The 23,763-nt window shown below is 34.9% G+C and overlaps 1 protein-coding gene across 8 annotated transcripts in view; it reads right to left on the bottom strand.

Annotated features, from left to right (window-relative positions):
• The window catches only part of WDR47 (WD repeat domain 47), a 54,875-nt gene that overhangs the window by 10,169 nt on the left and 20,943 nt on the right, over positions 1–23,763 (bottom strand). For 5 of the 8 annotated variants that reach the window (XM_023641504.2, XM_070268584.1, XM_070268583.1 and 2 more), the window contains 7 exons: positions 22,060–22,862; positions 18,125–18,251; positions 12,561–12,739; positions 8,437–8,697; positions 6,360–6,435; positions 4,416–4,573; positions 153–322 (listed from right to left, as the gene is read on the bottom strand). In XM_023641504.2, coding sequence (XP_023497272.1) covers positions 153–322; positions 4,416–4,573; positions 6,360–6,435; positions 8,437–8,697; positions 12,561–12,739; positions 18,125–18,251; positions 22,060–22,862 — 1,774 coding nt within the window. The remainder of the gene's footprint in view (positions 1–152; positions 323–4,415; positions 4,574–6,359; positions 6,436–8,436; positions 8,698–12,560; positions 12,740–18,124; positions 18,252–22,059; positions 22,863–23,763) is intronic. The other 3 variants (XM_023641505.2, XM_070268586.1, XM_070268587.1) reach the window with 1 other exon arrangement.

The following is a 23,763-nucleotide window of genomic DNA, read 5'->3' as shown; positions in this document are numbered from 1 at the left end:
ATATAACGAAGCAATTAGAATGTAAAAAAATGCTTCTTAAGGCTATATTCTTAGATTTTATTAAAGACAATACAGAGATATGTCAGAGATATAACATGGGGAAAACATAAAGAATACATTGGTAAGCTACTGTTCACATACTTGGGCCCTACCTGTTGCATTACAAGTCTCTGCATTGAAGGGCAGCACTTTCACGTATTTATCATTTGATCCTGTTGCTAGTAACTGTCCACAAGGACTCCAGGCCACACAGTAAATGGATCCCTTATGATGTTTATTCCTTTTAAAACGTACCACTGGCTGCTTAGGGATGTCATGTGCACTAAAAAGAAAAATTACAGAAAGATATTTCAATTTCTTGCTTGCTAAAGTTAATGGATATGGCGTTCTATATTATGGTTGTTCTTGAGGGTGGGGGCAAAAAGAGTATCATACAGGGGCTGGCCCCGTGGCCGAGCGGTTAAGTTTGCGCGCTCCGCTGCAGGCGGCCCAGTGTTTTGTCAGTTCGAATCCTGGGCGCGGACATGGCACTGCTCATCAAACCACACTGAGGCAGCGTCCCACATGCCACAACTAGAAGGACCCACAACTAAGAATATGCAACTATGTACCTGGGGGCTTTGGGGAGAAAAAGGAAAAAAATAAAATCTTTCAAAAAAAAAAAAAAAAGAGTATCATACAAAAGGTTAATAACAATTTTCAAAATCTTAGAAGAAATAAATTTAAAGCATATTTAAAATCCAAAAGTAAAATTATAAACCATTATTAGACTAAGCTATTTCAGACCATATAGGAAACAGGATATTAAAGTCTCCATTTCACATATTTTTCATAGATTTTTAACTCAGAAACACAAAAGAAAATAATTTTTAAAAAGCTAATAATGTTTCCAAATTCAAAAAGCTCAACAAATGTTTATTAAACATATAATATCCAATTGCCTAGGGCCGAGGGGAGGCCAGAAACAGATAAAAAATAAAAGAGGCAAGAGCTCTGTCCAGAGTCTAAAATCTGGGAGAGGTAGATGTTGTCACGACACTAAGGCAAGTATAAGTGTTACAGTCCAGTACAAAGTACTAGGCTTTAAAGGACAGCTTTACATTTTTACAGAAGATTTTTACATTTTAAATTTTTACATTTACATTTACAGACATTTTTACAGAAAAACATGAAGGCAGGAAAATAGCTTCAGTGAAGAAAAAATACAATAGGGAAAGTACCAGCTGAGCGTTCAGCCTGGGAAAGAGTGGGGCTAAAGGGGAGACGCCCGGGGCATTCTGGAGACTGAATGGTGGGTGAGGAGCTGCAGGCACAGCTGTGGAAGGTCCTAAATGCCTCGCTCCTCAAGAGTTTAGCCTTTAATGGAAGTCAAACACTGGTTCAGTGGAGTAGTAGCATCTTATCTACACTTTAAAACACAGACTAATATAAGGATACTAAAGATTTTATTAGGTATATAACATCAAGTCTATTTAAGAAAATGTACGTTTTTGGAGATTCATTAAAATACTTTAGTAAACAAACAAACAAAACGGATGAAGTAAACATAAAAATCTTGACAACTATTGGATTTCTGTCTCTACTTTTGTGTATGCTTGAAAATTTTCAAAATTAAGAAACAAGAAAGAAGACTGACAAATCTACAAAACATAGAAGGTGTTTAATATTGATCTGGAACATAGATCAAATCAAAAGATTCCCTTTTTAGTCACACATCCAATTCACTGCCAGGGCCTACTAGTTCTTTTTTTAAAAAGATTTTACCTCTATCCATTTTGTTCCATCTCCACTGCCATCGACAACAACGGCCTCCTACCCTTCTCCTAGCACCCACTCTTATTGCCATCTGACCCACCGCCAGAGTGATCATCTCAAGCTATACTTAGATCACAACACAGCTCTGTTCAAAACTTTCAGCAGCTTCCCACCGCACTCAGGATAAAACCCAAAATGGCTATAAAGCTCTGCATAATTTAGTTCATGACTATCCCTGTAGCCTCATCACACTCCAGCTCCCAATACTCCAGCCAATCTGAACCTACTATGGTTCCTCAAAAGGCCAAGCTGTTTCTCACTTATGTCCCCCCTGTTGACTATCTTCTCCATTCTCTTCACATGGCTAGGTTCTACTCATCCTCAGCTTTAATACCTCTTCCTCAGAGACCTTTCTCTGACTCCCCAGTCCTCTTATCTCCCGTTTTACTCTGTTACAGCACCTTGTACTTTTTCTTCATAACACTTACCACAATGAATAATTATACGTATTGGTGTGTCTATCTGCATAATATCCATCTTCCCCACTAAACCAGAAGTTCCATGAAGTCAATGAACATGTTTGTTTTACTCACAACTATCCCTACAGCCTAGAATAGTAACTAGCACATAAAAGGAGCTCAAAATATATTGCTTAAATAAACAAACTTATTTTCATAAAAATCAGTTTCTTCATGAACAGTCTATGAAACATCTGTGCCAGCAGAAGAAATACAAAAGAGAAGAAAGTTACCTTGAGATCAGGTTAAGCCTAAATATCTAAGTCTTTGGCTCTGCCTCCAGAATTATTGCTATTTTCCACTCCCTGATCTGGAATTCAGCCTATTCTTTCTCATGTATTCCTACTTGACTAACACAATGAGCACCAATAAATTATAATACTGTCACCTAACATGAACCCTATTCGCTTTCCCAACCTTTAAATGCTACTGCAGTCCAAAAGCCTAAATTTCTGGTTTCAGATAAAAAGATACCCCCCAAAATGCAAATAAATAATCTCAGCTATCTGTTCTCCAAACTGGGGTTATAATAAAAAAGTCTTAATAGTTGTAAAACATTTCCAAAACATACTATGACATGTACTGCTTTTTATATGTAGAATTTTAAAGTTCTGTAGCTTGTTTTGTTTCGTGGTTTTGTCTACTGGTATGAAAACTATTCCATTTGTGGCATTCATTTCTCTAGTCACAAAATCTACAAAATAGCTCATTATCTCTATTATGCCAATCTGTTTATTTTTTTAATTTTATTTTTTTTTAAGATTTTATTTTTCCTTTTTCTCCCAAAGCCCCCAGTACATAGTTGTGTATTTTTAGTTGTGGGTCCTTCTAGTTGTGGCATGTGGGATGCCACCTCAGCATGGCTTGACAAGCAGTGCCATGTCCAAGCCCAGGATTCGAACCAGCGAAACCCTGGGCCACCGAAACGGAGCATGTGAACTTAACCACTCAGCCACAGGGCCAGTCCCGCCAATTTATTTTCATAGTAAAAGGCTTAACAAATAAATTGACAAAAAGAGTACCTGATCAAAGAATGAAATTCAATGTTCTCTGAGGTTGTACCTAAGCTATTTGCTTTCTTAGTAACTTTAAAGAATTTACCCCTTATAGATAAGGTCATATGCCCATTTTTAGTGGCATATGCCTTTATAGACATATGTCTTATTTTCAAATCCCATAATCTGTTAAAACAAGAGGGTAAAATCATGGTTAGGTTGACCAATTTCAACATGGTCAAATATCAGCAATTTCATATAGTTCAACCTAATACTTGTTTGAAGCTATTATTGTAAGAAATTTTTTATTTTCTCAAAGTCTATAACTAGCATTACTTTGTCTCTATCTTATGTAATTTAATTGGAATATAAGGATCTTTCAGATAAAAAAATATAAAAGCCATGGAAATAAAGAAGACTAGAGTATTGAATGAACAATGGCCTAATTGAAAACCTTTTATGAAAAAACTTATAAAGTTAGTTTATGATTCTTATGTATTTCGTAAGCATTGAAAACAAAAATTTTAAAGCTTAATAAAAAGAGGGGCCGGCCTGGAGGTGTAGTAGTTAAGCTGCGTGCTCCACTTTGGTGGCACAGGATTCACAGGTTTGGATCCCAGGCAGACTTACACACCACTCATGAAGCCTACTGTGGCAGCGTCCCACATACAAAGTGGAAGAGGACTGGCACAGATGTTAGCTCAGAGACAATCTTCCCCACCAAATAAAAAAATTTTTTAAAGTTTTTTTAAAAAGAAAAAAAGGTTTGGGGCCAGCCCCATGGCCGAGTGTTTAAGTTCACGTGCTCCACTTCAGCAGTCCAGGGTTTCACCAGTTCCGATCCTGGGTGCAGACATGGGACCGCTCATCAGGCTATGCCGAGGTGGTGTCCCACATGCCACAACTAGAAGGACCCACAACTAAAAAATATACAACTATACACTGGGGGAATTTGGGGAGAAAAAAGTAGGAAAAAAAAAAGAAGATTGGCAACAGTTGTTAGCTCAGGTGCCAATCTTTAAAAAAAAAAAGATTTAATAAAAGGAAACAAAAATTAAACAGTACTGAATGGCAATTCTGAAAAAAGGACCAATGTAACTAATTAAAAAATGAAGCAAGAATGACAGTACAAACCATCTATCCTTACCTTGGATCAATTACTTCTGGATAGGCACATACTCTCAGAGTTTTTGAATTTGAACCAACAGCATATAAACCACCACCTGGATGAAAAGCCACTGCTCTAACAGCTTGTGTGTCTTCTAGGGTATTAATACAAACAAACTGCTTTTTTGATTTGTCATCCTATGGAAAGAAGGAACATGAAAGTTATCCTATTAAAAAAATGAATTCAAAAGAATTCATCTTTATCCCATTTTAAATTCATTTGAACAATATTATTCACTTTATCACCTTATGTTCACTACTTACAATCATATAATCTTTTAAATGGTAAATCTAAATTAACCCTGATGTTTCTATTTTTTGCTACTCATTGCTAAACTAAGTTCAGAGAGCTCAAAGACATTCAAGTTTTTCTTCACTTACTATGACAAAATATAAGACTATGCATTCCCATGTTAAATTCTCTTTAACCGTCAAGGAAAAAATAGCCCACATATATAGTTCTACAAAAACAACGGAGCATCGCCTTTTTCTAAAAATAGGAAGTATAAAGGACAACTATTTAATCCATTTAGGGTTAAAAAAATTGCCATTATTTCCAGCAACGAATACTTTAATATTTCAAACTGAAATTATAAAATACCCTTTTAAAACTGTAAAAATAATTTTAATCAGAACATTTAATTTGAGCCTCATTTTTATTTTAAACTGTTGACTTGTCTGTCCACAGCCCTCTTCTGAGGAAGGCAACTTGAAGCAGTTCTGTATAAAAGCTCTGGTGACTCCTGCTGTTGGCATCATTTGAAATCATCCTGCTACCCTGATCAGGACTGACTGTACCTGGAATAGGGACCTCCAGACTGCATGTAGTCAACAGACCCAACCAAATGCTATCTTTGGGAAGTATGAATGTCAAGTGTACACACACAAAGGCAAATCACTTCAGCTCTGGTTGCATCCTCAGAGCTCTAGGACCCTAATTGACTATAGTGATGAAGAGATTATATCCCTCCCTACCCAGACTTTTATGTATTCATGTAATACATCCTCAGGGGGGAGTAGGAGGTAAATCTGATATGTCACATTATGTTTGTCTTATGTAATTGAACTGAATTCTTATACTATTCATATGAATTTATCTGACTAGAAATGCTACATTTTCCATTAATCCATATATATGAAATGTGACTGTTTGCCAAATGAATAGCACAGTAGATAATAGAAAAATGGAGGGGAATGACTAATTGATTAAATGGGCTATAGTAAATTAATAATTACTAAGGGTTGCTTTATAGCAAAAGTGGCAGAGCCACAAACTAACTTTATTTGTTCTTCTCCAGTATGTTTAAAATTTTTTAAATTTGTTGCCATTTAAAAAATAAATTACACATGAAAATCTACATTTATAGCTCTTCTTGAAAATCAAAAGAACTGGAAACACTAGGCGAGCATAATTATTTGTGCACAGGACAAATATTCCTACGTGCTTATCACAAAACTGATGAACTTTATTCATTTATGTTACTTGTTTGGCCCCATAAGCATCTAAATAATGACTTTGTTTATGAGGTTAAAATCTGAACTAGGGAAAATAAGATAGAGTGAAGCTGTATACTAGTTAGGGAAGGATGTGTGGTCCCAAAGCAAAAAACAGATGCATTGATGAGAAGCCCAAAGGAGATACAAATAATATCTGAACAAATTAACCACCGAGTTCAGAGAGTAGTGCACAGCCCCAGCTCATGTGCCAAGATCACTACTGGGCCATTAACATGAATACTCTCAAATGTGCTTTCTAAGGCAACCTCTTCACTTAGCCCTGTGAAAGCTCAACTACCTTGAGATAAATATCAGCATTAACAATAATGGTTATTTCTAAAAATGGTCTTTTTTTGAATTGAGAATTCCTTAGCAAAATTTGCAAGTATATATAAAAATAACAAAACCTCCTTCCCCACAGTATTACCTCTTCCCCTCTTGACCGTGACAGATTCCCTGAAGAATCTCCAAGGGGTGGCTTAATGACCGAATGTTCTGATGAGCTGTGTGAGCAGAAATTCAAACAAAGTTTACTCTGAATATCAAAACAGAAATGAAATTAATTTATCCTTTCAATCTCTAATATTTATTTTTTTGGCAAATGACCCTCACTGACCCCAGTCAAAGTTACTCTTTGGAGCCATTTATTAAGAGGCTCTGGACTCAGTGACACCAAGCATAGTCATAAGGAGTGAGAAGCCACTCTGGAAAGGAGATTAAGTCAAAGTCCACAAATTTTACAGTGAGATGTCAAGTACTTTTCCCCTGCTTACTTCCAGAATCTTTGCTTCTATGCTTAAATCCTACCCCAGGCAGGAACTCAGATTGCTTTTCAGGAGAAAAGAGTAACAGAAACTGACAGTTGAGGGTCCCATAATAATAGAATGTTTCCACTTGATCACTTTTTTTGTGAGGCTAACAGATAGACAGATCCATCCATATATGTAGCCCTTCATTGTAACCAATTTTTTTTAAATGCCTCACTCTTTACAGATAGTCAAAGATTTCCAGTTACTTGAAGAAAGCAGCCTAGATAAAAGTCAAAGACTAAAACAAACAGAAAAAGGAATCTGGAAGAAGACAGACAATTCAGAAAACAAAAGCTACAAAAGCATAATTAAAATCTTTAGATATATAAGAGGAAATGATGAATCCAGGAAATAAGAACAAGACATAAAAACAAATTTTTAAGACTATTATAGAATAAAAAGGAGCTTAGAAAATAATATGGTAGCAGAAAAAAATTTAATCGATAAAAACTGGAGGTGAGGAAATGCTAAATAAATAATATTTTTCAATTTCCCAGAACTTAAGTTTCCAGCTTACAAGAGCCCATGAAGTACCCAGCAGAATGAAGTGAAAACAGACCCAGCTAGAGGTGTATCATCATCAAGTTTCAGAACATCGGGGAAGAGAAAGTCCTAAAAAATTCCAGAGTGGATAAAGCAGCTAGCCTCATACAAAGGATCAGGTCACAATGACATCAGACCTCTAAATAAGAACACTGAAACTAAAAGATCATGTAACAATGCCTTTGAAACTCTGAGGAATGATTTCCATCCTATGATTCTATACCCAGCTATACTAACAAATCAAATGTGAAATATTTAGACATGCAAGGTCTCGGAAACATCACCTCTGATGTATCTCTTTTCAGGAAACTACATGAGATCCTGAAAACAGGGGGTCCAATACAAGGAAGAGGCAAAGGAAATTCCTAGGAGAATGACGAAAAGAAGTCTCAAGACTCTCTAGGCCTGAATAAAATGGTCTAAAAACAATGAATATAAAGTGAAGCAGCAGTGATCCTGCTGGGCTGTCTCCCAGGGAAAAAAAAAGGAAAGAGAAAGTATCTGTTATTTTTTACCATAATGAAAGGAGTTTTATGATTTTAAAGTTCTGACAAAGCATCTGCAGATAATTTAGTGATAGGTACTAAGAAAACTATGCATGTGCACACATATACACGCACATCAAACATGAGACAATTACTGTCCCCATGAAAAACAAAAAGTTGTAGAAAAAGGAAATATAATCATATTATACTACATGACTCAGTTGTAAATAACATTTACATGACTGTAGTAATGTTAAAACTGAATACTGATTTGAATAAAAATTGATATGTATTGGAAAGAAGGTGTATACAAAGTGAGTGTGTGTTGTGGGTAAGGAGTATGGTAGCTAGATCTACTTGGCAAGAAAAAAATCAGGGAGAAGAAAAGCTAAAACTGTATGATTTCTGAGTAAGGTGGCTTATAAAAAACAGAATTGTCTTGGTGGTAAGAAAGCAAAAAGAGTAATAGGAGAATAAAGACTATTAAGAGACTTAAAAGTTAGTAGAAAAGAATGTACATAAATGAAGGCAGATAAAAAAAAAATTGGCAGGTAATGAGTTCCAAAAGCTTCTATTTGTAAGGCTTCAAAGAGAAGTTCAACTTTCTATGTTTCTATTTATTAATAGAAAGTTAATATTTCCAGGTTTTACAAAGTAAAGCACTTACATTTGGTTTCCACAAGGAGGTGATTCCTCAAGAAACGGTACGTGATTTGTTAATCCAGGATTACAAGGAGTGCTTGCGTGAATATTTGAAGCATCATGTGTTAATCTCTGACTAGAGTCTTGGGGTGGTGTAGGAAAACTAGTTACAGAAGAATTATTAGATCCATTGCCTTTGCTCCCATTACATTGCTGGTTGAGCACCGATACCTCATTACCAAGGCCATCCATTCCAATGTTCAATTCACCAAGCTTTTGAATGGACCTATAAAATAAAACAGTGCAATCATATTAAAATAAAAACTTAATCACATTCCTAACAAATAGGAGGTTAAAAGTTTAAGAAGATAAATGCATGCACATATAATATATAATTTATGGCAAGTTTCCTACTACAAAATTACCATCATCAGCTCAAGACATAACCAACATACTGACAGAAGATCCAAACTTTTCCACAGTACACCACTGTAAAGGAGACAGGTATAATGGGTATCCCTGATTTTTTTTTATTTTTCTCCCAAAGCCCCCCAGTACATAGTTGTGTATTTTTATTGTGGGTCCTTCTAGTTGTGGCATGTGGGATGCCACCTCAGCATGGCTTGATGAGCAGTGCCATGTCTGTGTCCAGGATTTGAACTGGCAAAACCCTGGGCCACCGAAGCACAGCACGCGATTTAACCACTCGGCCACGGGGCCAGCCTCTCCGACTTTTTAAAAGCATCTTTTATCATAAAAACAGGAAAAAAAATCTGTTTCTTCTCCAGTATAACTTCGGTTTAATTTTCAATTTAAAACAATTTCTCAAAATAGTCAATAAAAATATCACCACTACCAAACTTCTCACCAACTAAACAAGCCATTTTCATTTAATCTGTCTAATAATACCATATCAACTAGGAAATGGATGACTAGAGCAGACTATGATGGGACAAAGTCAAGTGTCATCCCTATTATGCATACATTTATTCACTCATATTACAGAGACTATTTGCCAGGCTTTGATCTGGGCACCAGGGAGATAAAACAGTAAACAAAACAAGTTACCTTCAGGGCCTTTCCCTCACCACAACTCTCTCTACAACAGGATAGCCTGACTCCTATGTTGGACTCAGGGCTCCAAAGAGCACAAAGAGGAAGCTGCCAGGCCCTCTTAAAATTTAGACCCAGAAGTGGTCCAGCATCACTTTCTTCAGCCTAGATTCAATATAAGAGAGGACTACACAAAGAGAGTGATTACCAAGAGGTGGTGTGTTTCATTGTATTTTCTAATTTTCCTACATTAAACATTAGTGCATGTGTGTGTTTAGGGCTTAAAAAAGACTTTAAAAGAGCAATTCAATATTATTAAAGGAACTGGCAGCCATTACTAAATATTTATCAGTTAAAAATTTTAACTAGACAAAGAGAACTGATTGGTGGTTACCCGGGGAAAGGGGGGTGGAGGGAGGGCACAAAGGGTGAAGTGGTGCACCTACAACATGACTGACAGTAATGTACAACTGAAATTTCACAAGGTTGTAAACTATCATAATCTTAATAAAAAGTTAAAAAAAATTTTAACTAGGCAGCATTTCCCAAATTGTGTTCTTTGAAACAACTAATCCTGTGAAATGCTCCCCATAAGAAAAGAACCTGAGGTCAAATAAATTTGGGAAACGTTGAGTTAAGCATGAAGAGTCTAAAATGCTCATATATCATTTAGCTCTCTAAAAGTGGGGAGGATGCCGGAGGGGCAGAATATACCTTTAATAAGTGCTAAATCAGTGGTGCCAATTATTAGTATTAATAAAAACAAAATATTAAGAGGTATAAAGTAGGATACAGTACCGTTAATAAAAATCCTATTTACTTGAATAAGACCTATTATATAACAGGACTTTAATTTCTCTTTCTCTATGCCTCTTGGAAGGAAGAAGCAAAATTTAAATGTGGAAACTATACTCTGCTCCTAGAATGATTTGGAAGAATAAAACATTAAGGGGAAAAAGTCTATATTAATTTATACATTCTATCTCTATTCAAGTTGTGCTTGGTATTAGTCAGGTACTTTAACATTCTGGTATAGGCTCAGATATATAAAACTACAGGCATAGAAAAAAAGGATCGAATGAAAGTATTACATTAAAGAGTTAGAAAATGGAATAGATAAGAAAAGGTTAAGAGTACAACACATAATTTATGTGAAACTAATTTACAAAAGTTTAGGATAAACATCTATTCACACTTATGATAGACCTGGTTATCCTATGGATTGTTATAACATACTCGCCTTTTTTTTTCTGGTGAGGAATATTCGCCCTGACCTAACATCTGCTGCCAATCTTCCGCTTTATTTCGTCTTGTGGAAGATTAGCCCTGAGCTAACATCTGTGCCAATCTTCCTCTATTTTTGTATGTGGGTCACTGCCTCAGCATGGCTGATAAGTGGCATAAGTCTGCACCCAGGATCTGAACCTGCAAACCTGAGCAGCCAAAGCAAAGTGTGCCAAACTTAACCACTACGCCACAAGGCTGGGCCCCCAATGTACTTACCTCTTAATATAATGTTAAACTCTGATCTCTAAAGAAATTGAGAACAGCTGTTAAACAATAAATATGCTCTAAACTGAACCTAAATTATAAGAAAGAATTTGAATTCTATTTAGGATTGTCTTTAAAGGAAGGATAAACCATCTTGAATAGTTTAACTTCTTTTCCTAGGAAGTACATCCCTAACACTTTTGGGATCACAGAACCTTACTACTTCATCTTCTGACTTACTGCTAGTTATCTGCTTTTACTAAAAAATAAAGTGATCAGAGAGTCAAATTGCAACAATGACTTTTATGGATATGAAGAAGACATGCAAGAACCAGAAGTGGTAATTCATCAAATTAGGATAATTCTGATAACCCACTTGATCAGAGGTGATACAAAAATGGTCTTCACAGGGCCGGACCCGTGGCTGAGTGGTGAAGTTCACATGCACTGCTTCGGTGGCCCAGGGTTTCACCCATTCGGATCCTGGGCGCTGACACGGCACTGCTCATCAAGCCACCCTGAGGTGGCATCCCACATGCCACAACTAGAAGGACCCACAATTAAAAATACGCAACTATGTACCGGGGGTCTTTGGGGAGAAAAAGGAAAAATTAAATCTTTAAAAAAAAAAAGGAAGAAAATGGTCTCAAAATTCAATGTTCAGAGGCCTACTTAGACTTTATATATCACTACTATAAACATTCCTTGTGTGCAGGTTTGAAGATAGGATCAATTTCAGGCTCATTGACTTCCACAACCCTCAGAGTGTCAAACGGATTACTTCCAATATTACTGCACTAAGTAAAGAACTGACAGTCACCACTGCATTGCCTAATCATAATCATGATGATAGCCAATATTTATGGCACACTTCCTTTATGCCAGGAATTATTCTAAGTAACTTTATTATAGTAACTCATTTAATCTGCCAACAACAACTGCTCATTTAAATACACATTCTGGTTTACTGATTTTTTAAAAAACACATTACCATATATATACCCTATAATTAAAAGCAACATAAGTTCATACTGTCTGGCAGAAACTATAAGAGAGAATCATTTTAACATAATGAATTCAAAAGAATATGAAAGTTTAAGCACTCAAAATAACAATAAAAATAACAATTAACACTTCATATAGTGCTTACTAAGTGCCAGGTACTCTTCTAAGAACTTTATATATATTAACTCATTTAAGCTTCATAGCAATCCTATGAAGGAGATGAGGAAACAGGCAAAAAGAAGCTAAGTAACTTCCCCTAAGTCCTCAGCTACCCTGGGACAGAGCTGGATTCACCCGGCAGTCTGCTTCCAGCCTGTGCACTGAACTACCACACTCATTTGCTCTTGTCGCTTAGATGTGAAAGGACGTTAAAAGGGGAAGATGAAATTAGATGAAGCCCTCAGAATGCTGTGATTGGAAGATATTATGTAACTCCACATTACACTTTAATAATAAAGATATTATGTAACTCCATGTTACACTCCATGAAATACTGTAAAAGCCTAAAAGTTTCAAACTATACATGGAGAGTAGCAGCTACATGTTTTAAACAGCTTTTAAATAATTCCTTATATTTTAAAAAGTGACTAAAAGACAAACCTATTAAGGAATTGTTCGGTGAGATTCTGCTGCTGATCAGGACCATCCTCCTGATTCACACCTCCTTCAAGCAGCATCTGTTGGTATATCTGTCGCTGTTGCTCCTTCTGTTCTAAATGTTGCTGATAGCGTAATCTTTGCCTATAATATTCTTGAAATTGTTCTGTTGAATCTCGAAGCTTAAAAATATTAGAAAAAAATAATATATTTGAGGAGACTATGACAGAATACATGTCATCACTCAATAGTAACATATAAATGCTGAATAAAATACACAAGTAGCTATATTTAACAACTAGAAAATAGTTAATATACTGCTCTTTGAAAAATAACAGTATCCATGAGTCTTAATAGTCAAGTAGATCAGTTAATTTGCTTTATGTTACAGCAAGAGACTGACCAAAATGAATGGCCTTCCTGGATCCTTGACTACCTTAAAATACAAATACAAATTATAGTGGTCATAAAGGAGACACAGTTAGAGAACATGACTAATACAAACCTATCTATATTACTTGAAAAAATATTTATTGATGGACTGCATTAATATTTAGTAAACTCAACATTAATCTTGTCCAGTGCAGTTAGTTTAAGCATGTAAATGGTTTAATAGGTTACTGTAGAGAGAAACTTATAAAATTTCCCTCAAAAACAATAATTCAGGTTTCAAAGGGCCTTTTACAAGAAAGTGGAATAAACCGGTGTTAAACTTAGCAGTCTCAACCTTCCTACTTCACTCTTCTAAAAGAATTGTATAGCACTCAAACATACAGGTTGGACTTAGATATTTAGCGAATTTCAATATTGGCAAAGAAAGACTGCCCTGCCAAGCTGGAGTCTGGTCATATTACCCGGATCAGGTGCACTGGAGTTACCTGCAACAAATCAATCATCTCTAAAATTGGCCAACACTGACAATTGGCTTAACCAAGAGTCTTGCACAGTTAACTAAAACAGTCTCCCTATTCCAGGAAATAATAACAACCTTCCTCTATTTCATAACTTATAGCAATAACTCTGAGAGAAAATTATATGTCCTTTTTTAAAAAAGTTTTTTTGTGGTAAAATAAATATAAAATGTGTCATTCTAACCATTTTTAAGTGTACAATTCAGCAGCATTAGTTATATTCAAAATGTTGTGCAACCATCATCACCTATTTCCAAAACTTTTTCATCACCCCAAACAGAAACTCTCTAAGAATTAAGCAATAATTCCCCATTTCCCCAAACCCCTGGTAACCTCTAATCTACTTTCTGTCTCTATAAATTTGCCCATTCTAGATATTTCATATAAGTGGAATCATACAATATTTGTCCTTTTGTGTCTGGCTTATTTCACTTAGCATGATGTTTTCAAGGTTCATCCATGTTGTGGCTTATGTCAGAACTTCATTCCTTTTTATAGTTGAATAACATTCCATTGTATGGATATACCACTTTTGTTTATCCATTAATCTGTGGATGGACATTTAGATTATTTCTACCTTTTGGCTATTTTGAATTTTGCTACTATGAACATGGATGTACAAATATCTGTTGAAGTCTTTGTTTCAGTGCTTTTGGGTATATACCCAGGAATGGAATTATGGGTCATGTGGTAATTCTACGTTCAGCTTTTGGAGGTAGCACCAAACCACAGTGACTACACCATTTTACATTCTAACCAGCAACATATGAGGGTTCAAATTTCTCCACTTCCTTACCAACACTTGTTATTTTCCACTGATTTGATTGTAGCCATCCTAGCAGTTGTGAGGTTATATTTCATTGTGGTTTTGATTTGCATTTCCCTCATGACTAGTGATGTTAGGCATCTTTTCATGTGCTTATTGGGCATTTGCATATATTCTTTAAAGAAATGTCTATTCAAGTTCTTTTTTAAATTAGGTTGTCTTTTTGTTATAGTAGTTACAGTAGTTCTTTATATATTCCAGATATTAAACCTTTATCAGATATAAGATTTGCAAATATTTCTCCACTCCATAGGCTGTCTTTTCACTTTCTTGATAATGTCCTTCAATGCATAAAAGTTTTTAATTTTGATGAAGTCCAATTTATCAATTTTTACATTTGTTACACATGCTTTTGGTATCATATCTAAGAACATATTACAAAATTCAAAGTCATGAAGATTTACCCCTATGTTTTCTTTTGTTTTACACTTTAGCTCTTTTACTTAGGTTGTTGATGTATTTCCAGTTAATTTTCGTATATGAGGTAGAAGTTCAACTTCATTCTTCTGCTTGTGGAAATTCAGTTGATCCAGCATCATCTATTGAAGAGACTATTCTTTCCCCATTGAACGGCCTTGGCACCCTTGCCAAAACTCAACTGGCCATAGATATATGGGAGTACTTATGGACCCTCAATTTATTCCATTGGTCTATATGTCTATCCTTGTGCACATACCACATGGTTTTGATTACTGTAGCTGTGTAGTAAGTTTTGAAATCATAAAGTTTAAGTCCTACAATTTTGTTCTTTTTTTGAATGATTGTTTTGGCTATTCAGGGACCCTTGCAATTCCATATGAATTTGAATAATGGCTTTTCCAGTACTGCAAAAGAGGCTGTGGAATTTTTATAGGAATTACATGGAATCTGTAGATTATATTGTGTAGGACTGACATCTTAACAATATTGTCTTCCTACCTATGAACACAGGATATCTTTCCATTTATTTAGATCTCCTTTAATTTCTTTCAGCAATGTTTTGTAGATTTCAGTGTAAAAGTCTTTCACCTCCTTCGTTTAATTTATTCCCAGGTATTTTATCCTTTTACATGCTATTGTAAATGAAACTGCTTTCTTAATTTCCTTTTTGAATTGTTCATTACTGGTGTATAGAAACACAATTGAGTTTTACGTGTTGATCTTGTACTCTGAAACTTTGCAGACCTCTTTATAAGCTCTAGCAGCTCTCTTGTGAATTCTTTGGGATTTTCTATATACAGGATCATATCATCTGTAAATAGAGATAGGTTTACTTCTTCCTTTCCAATTTGCATGATTTTTATTTCTTTTTCTTGTCTAATTGCTCTGGCTAGAACTTCCAGTAAATGCTGAATAGCAGTGGTGAAAGCAGGCATCTTTGTCTTCGTTTCTGATCTTACAGAGAAAGCTTTTAGTTTTTCACCATTGAGTATAATATTAGCTAGGGTTTTTCATAAATGCACTTTATCATGTTGAGTAAGTTCCAATCTACTCTTAGTTTTCTGAGAGTTTTTATCATGAAAGAGTGTTCGATTTTGTTAAATGCCTTTTCTCTATCAATTGAGATGATCATGTATTTTTTCCTTGATTCTATTAACGTGATGTATTTTTTTAATGTTGAACCACCCTTGCATCCTGGGATAAATCCACTTGGTCAGCGTGTATACTCCTTTTAATATGCTGATGGATTGAGTTTGCTAGGATTTCATTGAGGATCTTTGCTTCTAAATTCATAAAAGATACTCATCTGCAGTTTTCTTTTCTTGTAATGTCTTCATCTGGCCTTGGTATCAAGGTAATCCTGGCCTCATAGAATAAGTTATGAAGTGTGCCCTCCTCTTCTATTTCTTTGGAAGATTTTGAGGATTGGTGTTAACCCTTTTTTAAATGTTTGGTAGAATTCACCAGTAAGCCATCTGATCCTGAACTTGTATTTGTTAGGAGGTTTTTGATTACTGATTTAATCTCTTGTTATAGGTCTGCTGAGATTTTCTGTTTCTTCCTGAGTCAGTTTAGGTAATTTGTGTGTTTCTAGAAATTTGTCTACTGCATCTAGGTTCTCTAATTTGTTGGCTTACAATTGGGTACAGTATTCTCGCATAATCCTTTTTATTATTTTAAGGTCAAAAATAATGTCCCCAGTTTCATTTCTGATGTTAGTTGTGTCTTTTCTCTTTTTCTCTTTGTCAGTTTAGCAAAGGGCTTGTCAATTTTGTTCATCTTTTCAAAGAATCAATTTTTGGTTTTATTGATTCTATTATTTTCCTATTCTCTATTTTATCTCCCTTCTAATCTTTATTGCTTCCTTCTTTCTGCTAGCTTTGGGTGTAATTTGCTCTTCTTTTTCTAGTTCCTCAAGGTATAAAGTTAGGTTATTGATTTGAGATCATCTGTTTATTTGTTTTTGCTGAGAAAGATTCACTGTGAACTAACATCCATTGCCAACCTTCCTCTTTTTTTTACTTGAGGAAGATCAGCCCTGAGCTAACATCTGTGCCAATCTTCCTCTTTTTGTATGTGGGTCGCCACCACATCATGGCTGACAAGTGATGTAGGTCTGCACTCGGGATCCAAAACCGCAAACCTGGGCCGCCAAAGCCAAACACGCCGAAGTCAACCACTACGCCACAGGGCCAGCCCCTTCTTTTTTAACTTAGGCATTTACAGCTATAAATGTCCCCCTGAGTACTGCTTTTGCTGCCTTCTATAAGTTTGAGATGTTCTATGTTTTGGTATGTTGTATTCATTTTTCATTAGTCTCCAAGTGTTTTCTAATTTCCCTTGTGATTTCTTCTTTGACCCATTGGTTGTTTAATTTCCACAAATTTGTGATTTTTTCCAATTTTCCTTCTGTTATTAATTTCTAGCTTCATTCCACTGTGCCAGAGAAAATACTTAGCATGATTTTAATCTTTTAAAATTTACTGAAATTTGTTTTGTGTCCTAACATATGGTCTATGCTGAAGAACGTTGCATGTGCTCTTGAGGAGAATGTGTATTCTGCTATCTGTTGGAGTGTTCTCTAGACGTCTGCAAGGTCTAGTTGGTTTACAGTGTTGTTCAAGTCCTCTATATCCTTATGGATCTCCTGTTTAGATGTTGAACCCTTTACTGTAAGTGGGATATTGAAGTCTCCAACTATTACTGCAGAACTGTCTATTTCTCCTTTCAACTCTGCCAATGCTTGCTTCATATATTTTTGGATTCTCATGTTTGGTGCATATCCATATATACTTTTAATAGCAATTTTTCTACTTCATCCTTAATATTTAGTTGAAAACAAACAAAAAATTTATTCAACTTATTAAAACTACCTATTTACCCCTTCTAAATGATAAATTAGATAAGATAAAATTTACACCTTACTTCGCAATACAATTTCCTTTCCAAAATAGCACAGAAAAATAACCTCGAACTCTAAAAGATTAGATAAAAGTATTATTCTATATTATAAATGTCAGGATTTCTTATTCATTAAATCTAATTAGTAAAATATAGAGCATATATCTTAAAAATACAAGCTATCCACGTTTAATGTGAGTCCAATTACATGAGCCCTGAAATATGGAAGATTAATGTCAATCAATATATGGTATATGGTATTTTATATGGTATTTTAGAATGTTAATAAATCCACCTGTTAAAAATGCTCCAAAATACACAACGACAACTGAAAACAGCATATATTCTTTTGCGAGAGGGGAGAAAATGAACTAATAACAAAAAAATCTAGATATTCTCTCTCCTACTCCCAAATATCAGAAAATTCTCTAAAAATTCTATCTGAGCAAATACTATTACTTCTTACAAAGAGAATAACTCTAAAAGACATTAGATGTAGTAAATATTACCTCATTTTTTTCTTGCTTAGCTGGTCCTGGATTCTGTGCTCCATTTGCAGGCTCTTTTTCTGAAACTGAATTCTGGCCCAGGATTTCACTGCTAATAGGCCGCTGTGCCTCAACAGGTGTATCACTTCTTCCAGAAAGGTGCAAAAAACAAAAAGGAAAAGATGGGAGTGAAGGAAAATATATTTTAGTTAGAAAAATTTTAATTTAAAACAATGAATATCTAGCCTAAGTGTTGACCAAATGCACAAAAATAGATTTTTTTATTTTCCTTTCTTAAGTACATAAGAGATTTTTTAAAAAATAGAATATGCTTATAAAGGAAGAGCACTGTATTATTAAGCAAGAAAGGCAGGTGCTCCATCTAAAATAAGCCATGTGGCCTTGGGAAAATCACTTACGTTCTCTGTGGTTCAGTTTCATCTATAAACTGAGTACTGTCATGCATCGCTTAACGATGGGTATGCGTTCTCAGAATTACGTCCTTAAGCGATGTCACCGTCAAGCGACAGAGTGTACTTACAGAAACCTAGATGGTATAGCCTACACACAGCCTAGGCTACATGATACTAATCTTATGAGACCACCCTCAGATATGCAATCCATCATTGACTGAAACATCATTATGCAGCACGTGACTCTTAATAGGTTGGATGATCTAATGCTTAAGTTCTCTTTATGAACTCTTAATCTGTGATTTTGTTATCCAAACATTTATTTCTTTCCTCCAATATGTTTGAACAAAATTTTAAGAATTGTTGAGATTTATTAAAAGGCTTTCTTTGGTCTATTTGCACTTAACATAAAAGCTAAACATATACCTTTCCAATATTTTTAACGTATACTAATTAGTAAGCCTGACATCTTACGTCAGGTTGTTCCTAATATTCTTCTAAAACATGAGCAATTTCTACTTTTCATAGTAACTCTGTTCAAAATTTTTAGTAATTAACATCATCCAAAGATGATGAATACCACAGACATTTACACACATTATGTATTGGTACCAGGCAGCATGCAAACAAGTACAAAAGTAAAATGATCCCTGTCTTCAAGGAATTTGATTATCAGGTAGCCTCATAATGGCCTCCCAGGCAGAAGTAAGACACATCAAAATGCAGGTCTAGGGTTCAGGAAAGCAGAGCTAGATAGGCATCTTAGTTAGGAGCCTTGTACTTATAAGTACCTAAACATACATACATGTAATATGCACCAGAAAGACCTGGGAAGAGTCTTCAGATACTAGACTGTGCTATATGCTGCTAATGACCATAAGAAGTCTCATTTTATGTCCACAAAATAGAATCTGTAGGAGTTATTAACTGTATAGAGATAGAATAAAATGACCTTCAAAAAGTAACATTTGATTTAATTTTACAATTTACACAGCACTTCCATTTGCATTATCTCATTTAACTTGCAGAATAACTTGTAAAATACATTATAACTTCCATTTCACACAAGAGGAAACCAACTCAAAAAACAAATAATTTTCCTAAAATTGCATACCTAATAAATAAAGCTAGGACTTGAATCCAGGTCTTCAGATTCCAAATCCAATGCTAGCCCATGCCTGAGGATACTGTTTTTTGGCAATTTAATTTTGAGTTGTCAAAGCTTATATATTTAAACTAAGATTTCTCTCTTTTTGTTTTCACTTTGTTTCTCTTCAACTGAAAAGATATTCTTCAAAACACCATGCACTCCTTTATAAACCTTTCTTTCCTGTTTTATCATCTTGTTCACCATACTAACTCAATCACTGTATCCTGGGGATGCAGCATGGTGCTAGCGCACAGTAGACCCTCAAATATTTTTAAATGAATACTGACTTCAGACATCTATTACCATAAGTAGGAGTCTCTTCATGTGGCATCTTTAACATAACTGATCTAATCAAGCTTCCCAATATTTTTAAATTACACCAAAAATATTTTTAAAAACAAGGTAAACTTTTTCCAAAGTAAATTTTTGTAGTTTATCATACTAGCTCTCCCATAGCATGTTATTAGCAGCCCTTTTGATGCAATGTCCTTACCAAGGACATAGGCTCTGAAGGGGAAGAATTTATACTGATTAAGTACCAATCAAATGCTTGCCACACTACTAGGAGCTTTATCTCATTTTGCAAGTCAACATTATTTTATAGAGGAGGTCATTGAGGCTCAGACAGATTAAGTAACTGTCCCAAGGTCACACAGCTAGTAAATGGCAAACCCAAGTCTGACTCCAAAGACCATGATCTATTCACTAAATTCCACACTGCTTTGCCTCATAAAGTTTTCCAATTTCAGAGGCATGACAGATGTTTTCTGGATTATTGCTACTGCTCAGCTAATAACAAGTGTATTACTTACTTCTTGACATGTCACATTTTACCTCTCTGCTTATCTATAATGGTCTATTAACTCATATTCTACTTCTTTCCATCTTTATCTAGTCATTCCTCAATTTCTACCATTTCACGTAGGCAACAGCACATGTAGAGTCAGATTTGACTGGATTTGCGTCCTTCTTCTTTATAAAGACAATCCCACTGGTGCACAAGTCCAAACATGCCATTCATTATGTTGACCAAGAAGCAGCTGTCATCTTATGTACTCAGAAGAATATCAGCAGATGCCCCAGAATTGAAGCCCAGCATTCCAGACAATAACAATTTCTCTAAAGGGACTGGAAAGTCCAAGAAAAGTTTAAGATAGTCTCTACCAATGCTCAAGACTCCCTATTCCTTTGGAATTTAGATAATAGGATGCTGCTATAGTAAATTATACTCATCCATTTTCATCACTAGGTATCATTTCTAATCTTTCAAATATGAAATATAGAGCAATAAGATGCCTTAAGAAGTCACCCTAGGTTTTAGGAAGTCCCCTTACTTAACTAGAATCCCCCCCTCTTTCGGGACATTAAAGAAAGTATCACAACCTCCCCTCCTCTGTAATCTCACAGTAACTTTAAAGAAAATCCTTCTGTATATATTTATCCTGTATTTCTTGTGCTTAACTAAAGATCTCCTCTTGCTTTAATTAGAAACAGAAATTCCAAGTCCAGTGTTCCTTCCTCAATAAAGAATACCTCCAACTATCCTATGTGAAAGAGAAAAGATTTAGTTTTTGCACTCTTTTGTGCTCAATCAATAAATTTATTGCAGTCAATAGTAATACTTCATGGTATCAACTCTGAGTATAGGAAACCAGCCTTATGTCCCAATGGGTTTCCTGGAAAAACAAGGCTGGAAGTCTCCTAACCCTTGAAATAAAGAACTATTAATGAGAAAATTATTATTTTATGCCAGGTTTGAAGGAAAAACTAAATGGTGGCTTTAACACTTATTTCCTTCACATATATAAAGAACTACTAAAAAAAAAGCTAGGTACAGTCAGAGATTTTTATGTACACATGTTCAATATAAGTACTATTTACAGGAGAAAAAAATGGAAGCAATCTCTTGCCTTACAATAAGGAATTAGCTAAAATCATGACACAGTCACATAATGGAATACTGCACTCATCATTAGTCACTGATGCCAATAAATGTTTAAGAATATGGGAAAATATTAATGATCAAGTGAAAAAAGAAAATTATATGAAAATATATATAGTACATTTCCAATTTTAAAAAATATATTCAAAGAAAAAAGACTGGTAATCTAAGTGTAAGATTTTAATTATCATATTTATACTCTTCTATATTTTCCAAAATTTCTTCAATGCACATATATTGCCTTTACAACCAGCAAAAGAATAATACGGAATATAAAAACAAAGATTTTCCCTGATATTTTTAATTATCAAAAATTTTAAAATCCTGTAAAGTTTTAAGGACTAACTTTCAACTAAAGGGATTTGAACATTAAGAAAAAAACAGACACCTACAACAATTAGTCTATATCACACTTGGGGAGATTTCCTCATTTTTATGAGCACATACTTACCGTTCAGGGGATTCTTCATAAATACTGTGACATTCTGTATTCTCAAGCATGAGACTTCTACTGAGGTTTTGTACCCCCGGATAATGGAAGTTAGCAAAGGAGTGTGACATTGGAGAAGTTTTGTTCCCAAGGTCTGAGATTCTCTTATCATGACTGGTGAGTCCACAAGTGAGGCCATCTAAAGCAGGATTCAGAGAGCGGGTCATATAGGCATCAGCTGATTGAGGCCTTCTCATTGGAGATGATGGATAGGGAGAAAGTTTGCTGATAAGAGGAGTCAAAAGATCAGCATATGCAGCTTTTGTGGGTTTCAGAAGTTTGTCAACATGAATATTAAGCATTTTCTGTTCAAAAGCACAAGAGAAGACAGAAGATGGGAGATTCTGAAGCCATGACAATAAACTCAGATCCAAATCATCACAACCATTACCACATAAGAGATCAATGCCAAGAAGTACTTCACTTTCTGTTATTTCTTCTCCAGTTGCTTTACTTTGACAAAACTCTACACAGCATTCATAAAGTAGGCCCTTCATTACAAGCTGAAATAAACGATTGTTACTTGCTTTAAAACCAGCCTCACTTAGCTTCCTATCAGCAGGGATGAATTCTGCAACCATGACACAAGCCTCTTCAAAACAGTGAACTCGTGCAGTGCTGGGATTCCAGTCCTTAAATTCGGCATGATTGGTGAGACGAGGCAAAGTCAAAAGCAAACAGAGCTTGCTATAATCATCTTTAGAAGGACAGTACTCTTCTAGGGCATGTAAACACTGCACTGCTTCTTGCATGGTAAATTCCAGCTGTAAGAAAAATATAACTGGTCACTATAAACAGAGATGCTGTGAAATATGAAAACAATGAGAGTATTTTATTCAAATTCAAAGATACTTTACAAACTTTCATAAACTATTCAAGTACAAAAGGATAAACTCTAGTGTCACAGAATACTCATCTAATTTGCAGGATATTTAACAACTTTCAAGTCAGGAACCAAAATGTTTTTCACTACTACAATAAAAAGATTAAATAATTTGGTTAATTTGCACATTAAACTTTTATCTATAAAAGTAGTATTCTAATTCAGGCTTAAGACTATCATTTTCAAATGTATAATTTTTTAAGGGTAAGAATAATTGAGTTTTCTAGAAATGAAAACTGAAACATGCCAATTGTTTATATAGTTTGCTATCACTCCAGCTTACTCAAGAGCAAAAGAGCCATTCTCTTAGCTCAAACTTGCCATAGAACAAATCTGTGTGGGGAAACAAAGCAAATCATCTACAGTTCATTTACTACAAAAACAGTCCAGAGATAGAACAAAAGAAAACTTAGCTGAGAGACAAATTAGCAATAATTTGCTAGTGAATATTATCTAAGAATCATAAGCTTTTAACGATGTAAGGAACCTTAGAGCTTATGTAGTCCATATCTTAACATATGGGAAAAGTCAAGTTGCAGATTTAACCAAGTTAATTCAGTTGGTCAGTGACAAAGATAGAATAAAAATTAGGTATTTTAACTCATATTCCAGTGGTCTTTCCACTTTTGAACATCACTATCTGGTAAACATTTCTCTATCATATATGAAAGTCCCCACTGTAACATCCTTTTGGTTTACTTCAATGAACACTTAACTGGCATTTAATAAAAGTTTCCTTGGTTTTGGATGTAACAATACTAATATTAAAACTTTAAAAGTAA

This window comes from Equus caballus, chromosome 5 (genome assembly GCF_041296265.1).
Source record: "Equus caballus isolate H_3958 breed thoroughbred chromosome 5, TB-T2T, whole genome shotgun sequence".
Lineage (NCBI taxonomy): Eukaryota > Metazoa > Chordata > Mammalia > Perissodactyla > Equidae > Equus > Equus caballus.
Note: the sequence above shows the minus strand (reverse complement) of the source record. Positions and strands in the feature narration are given on the sequence as shown.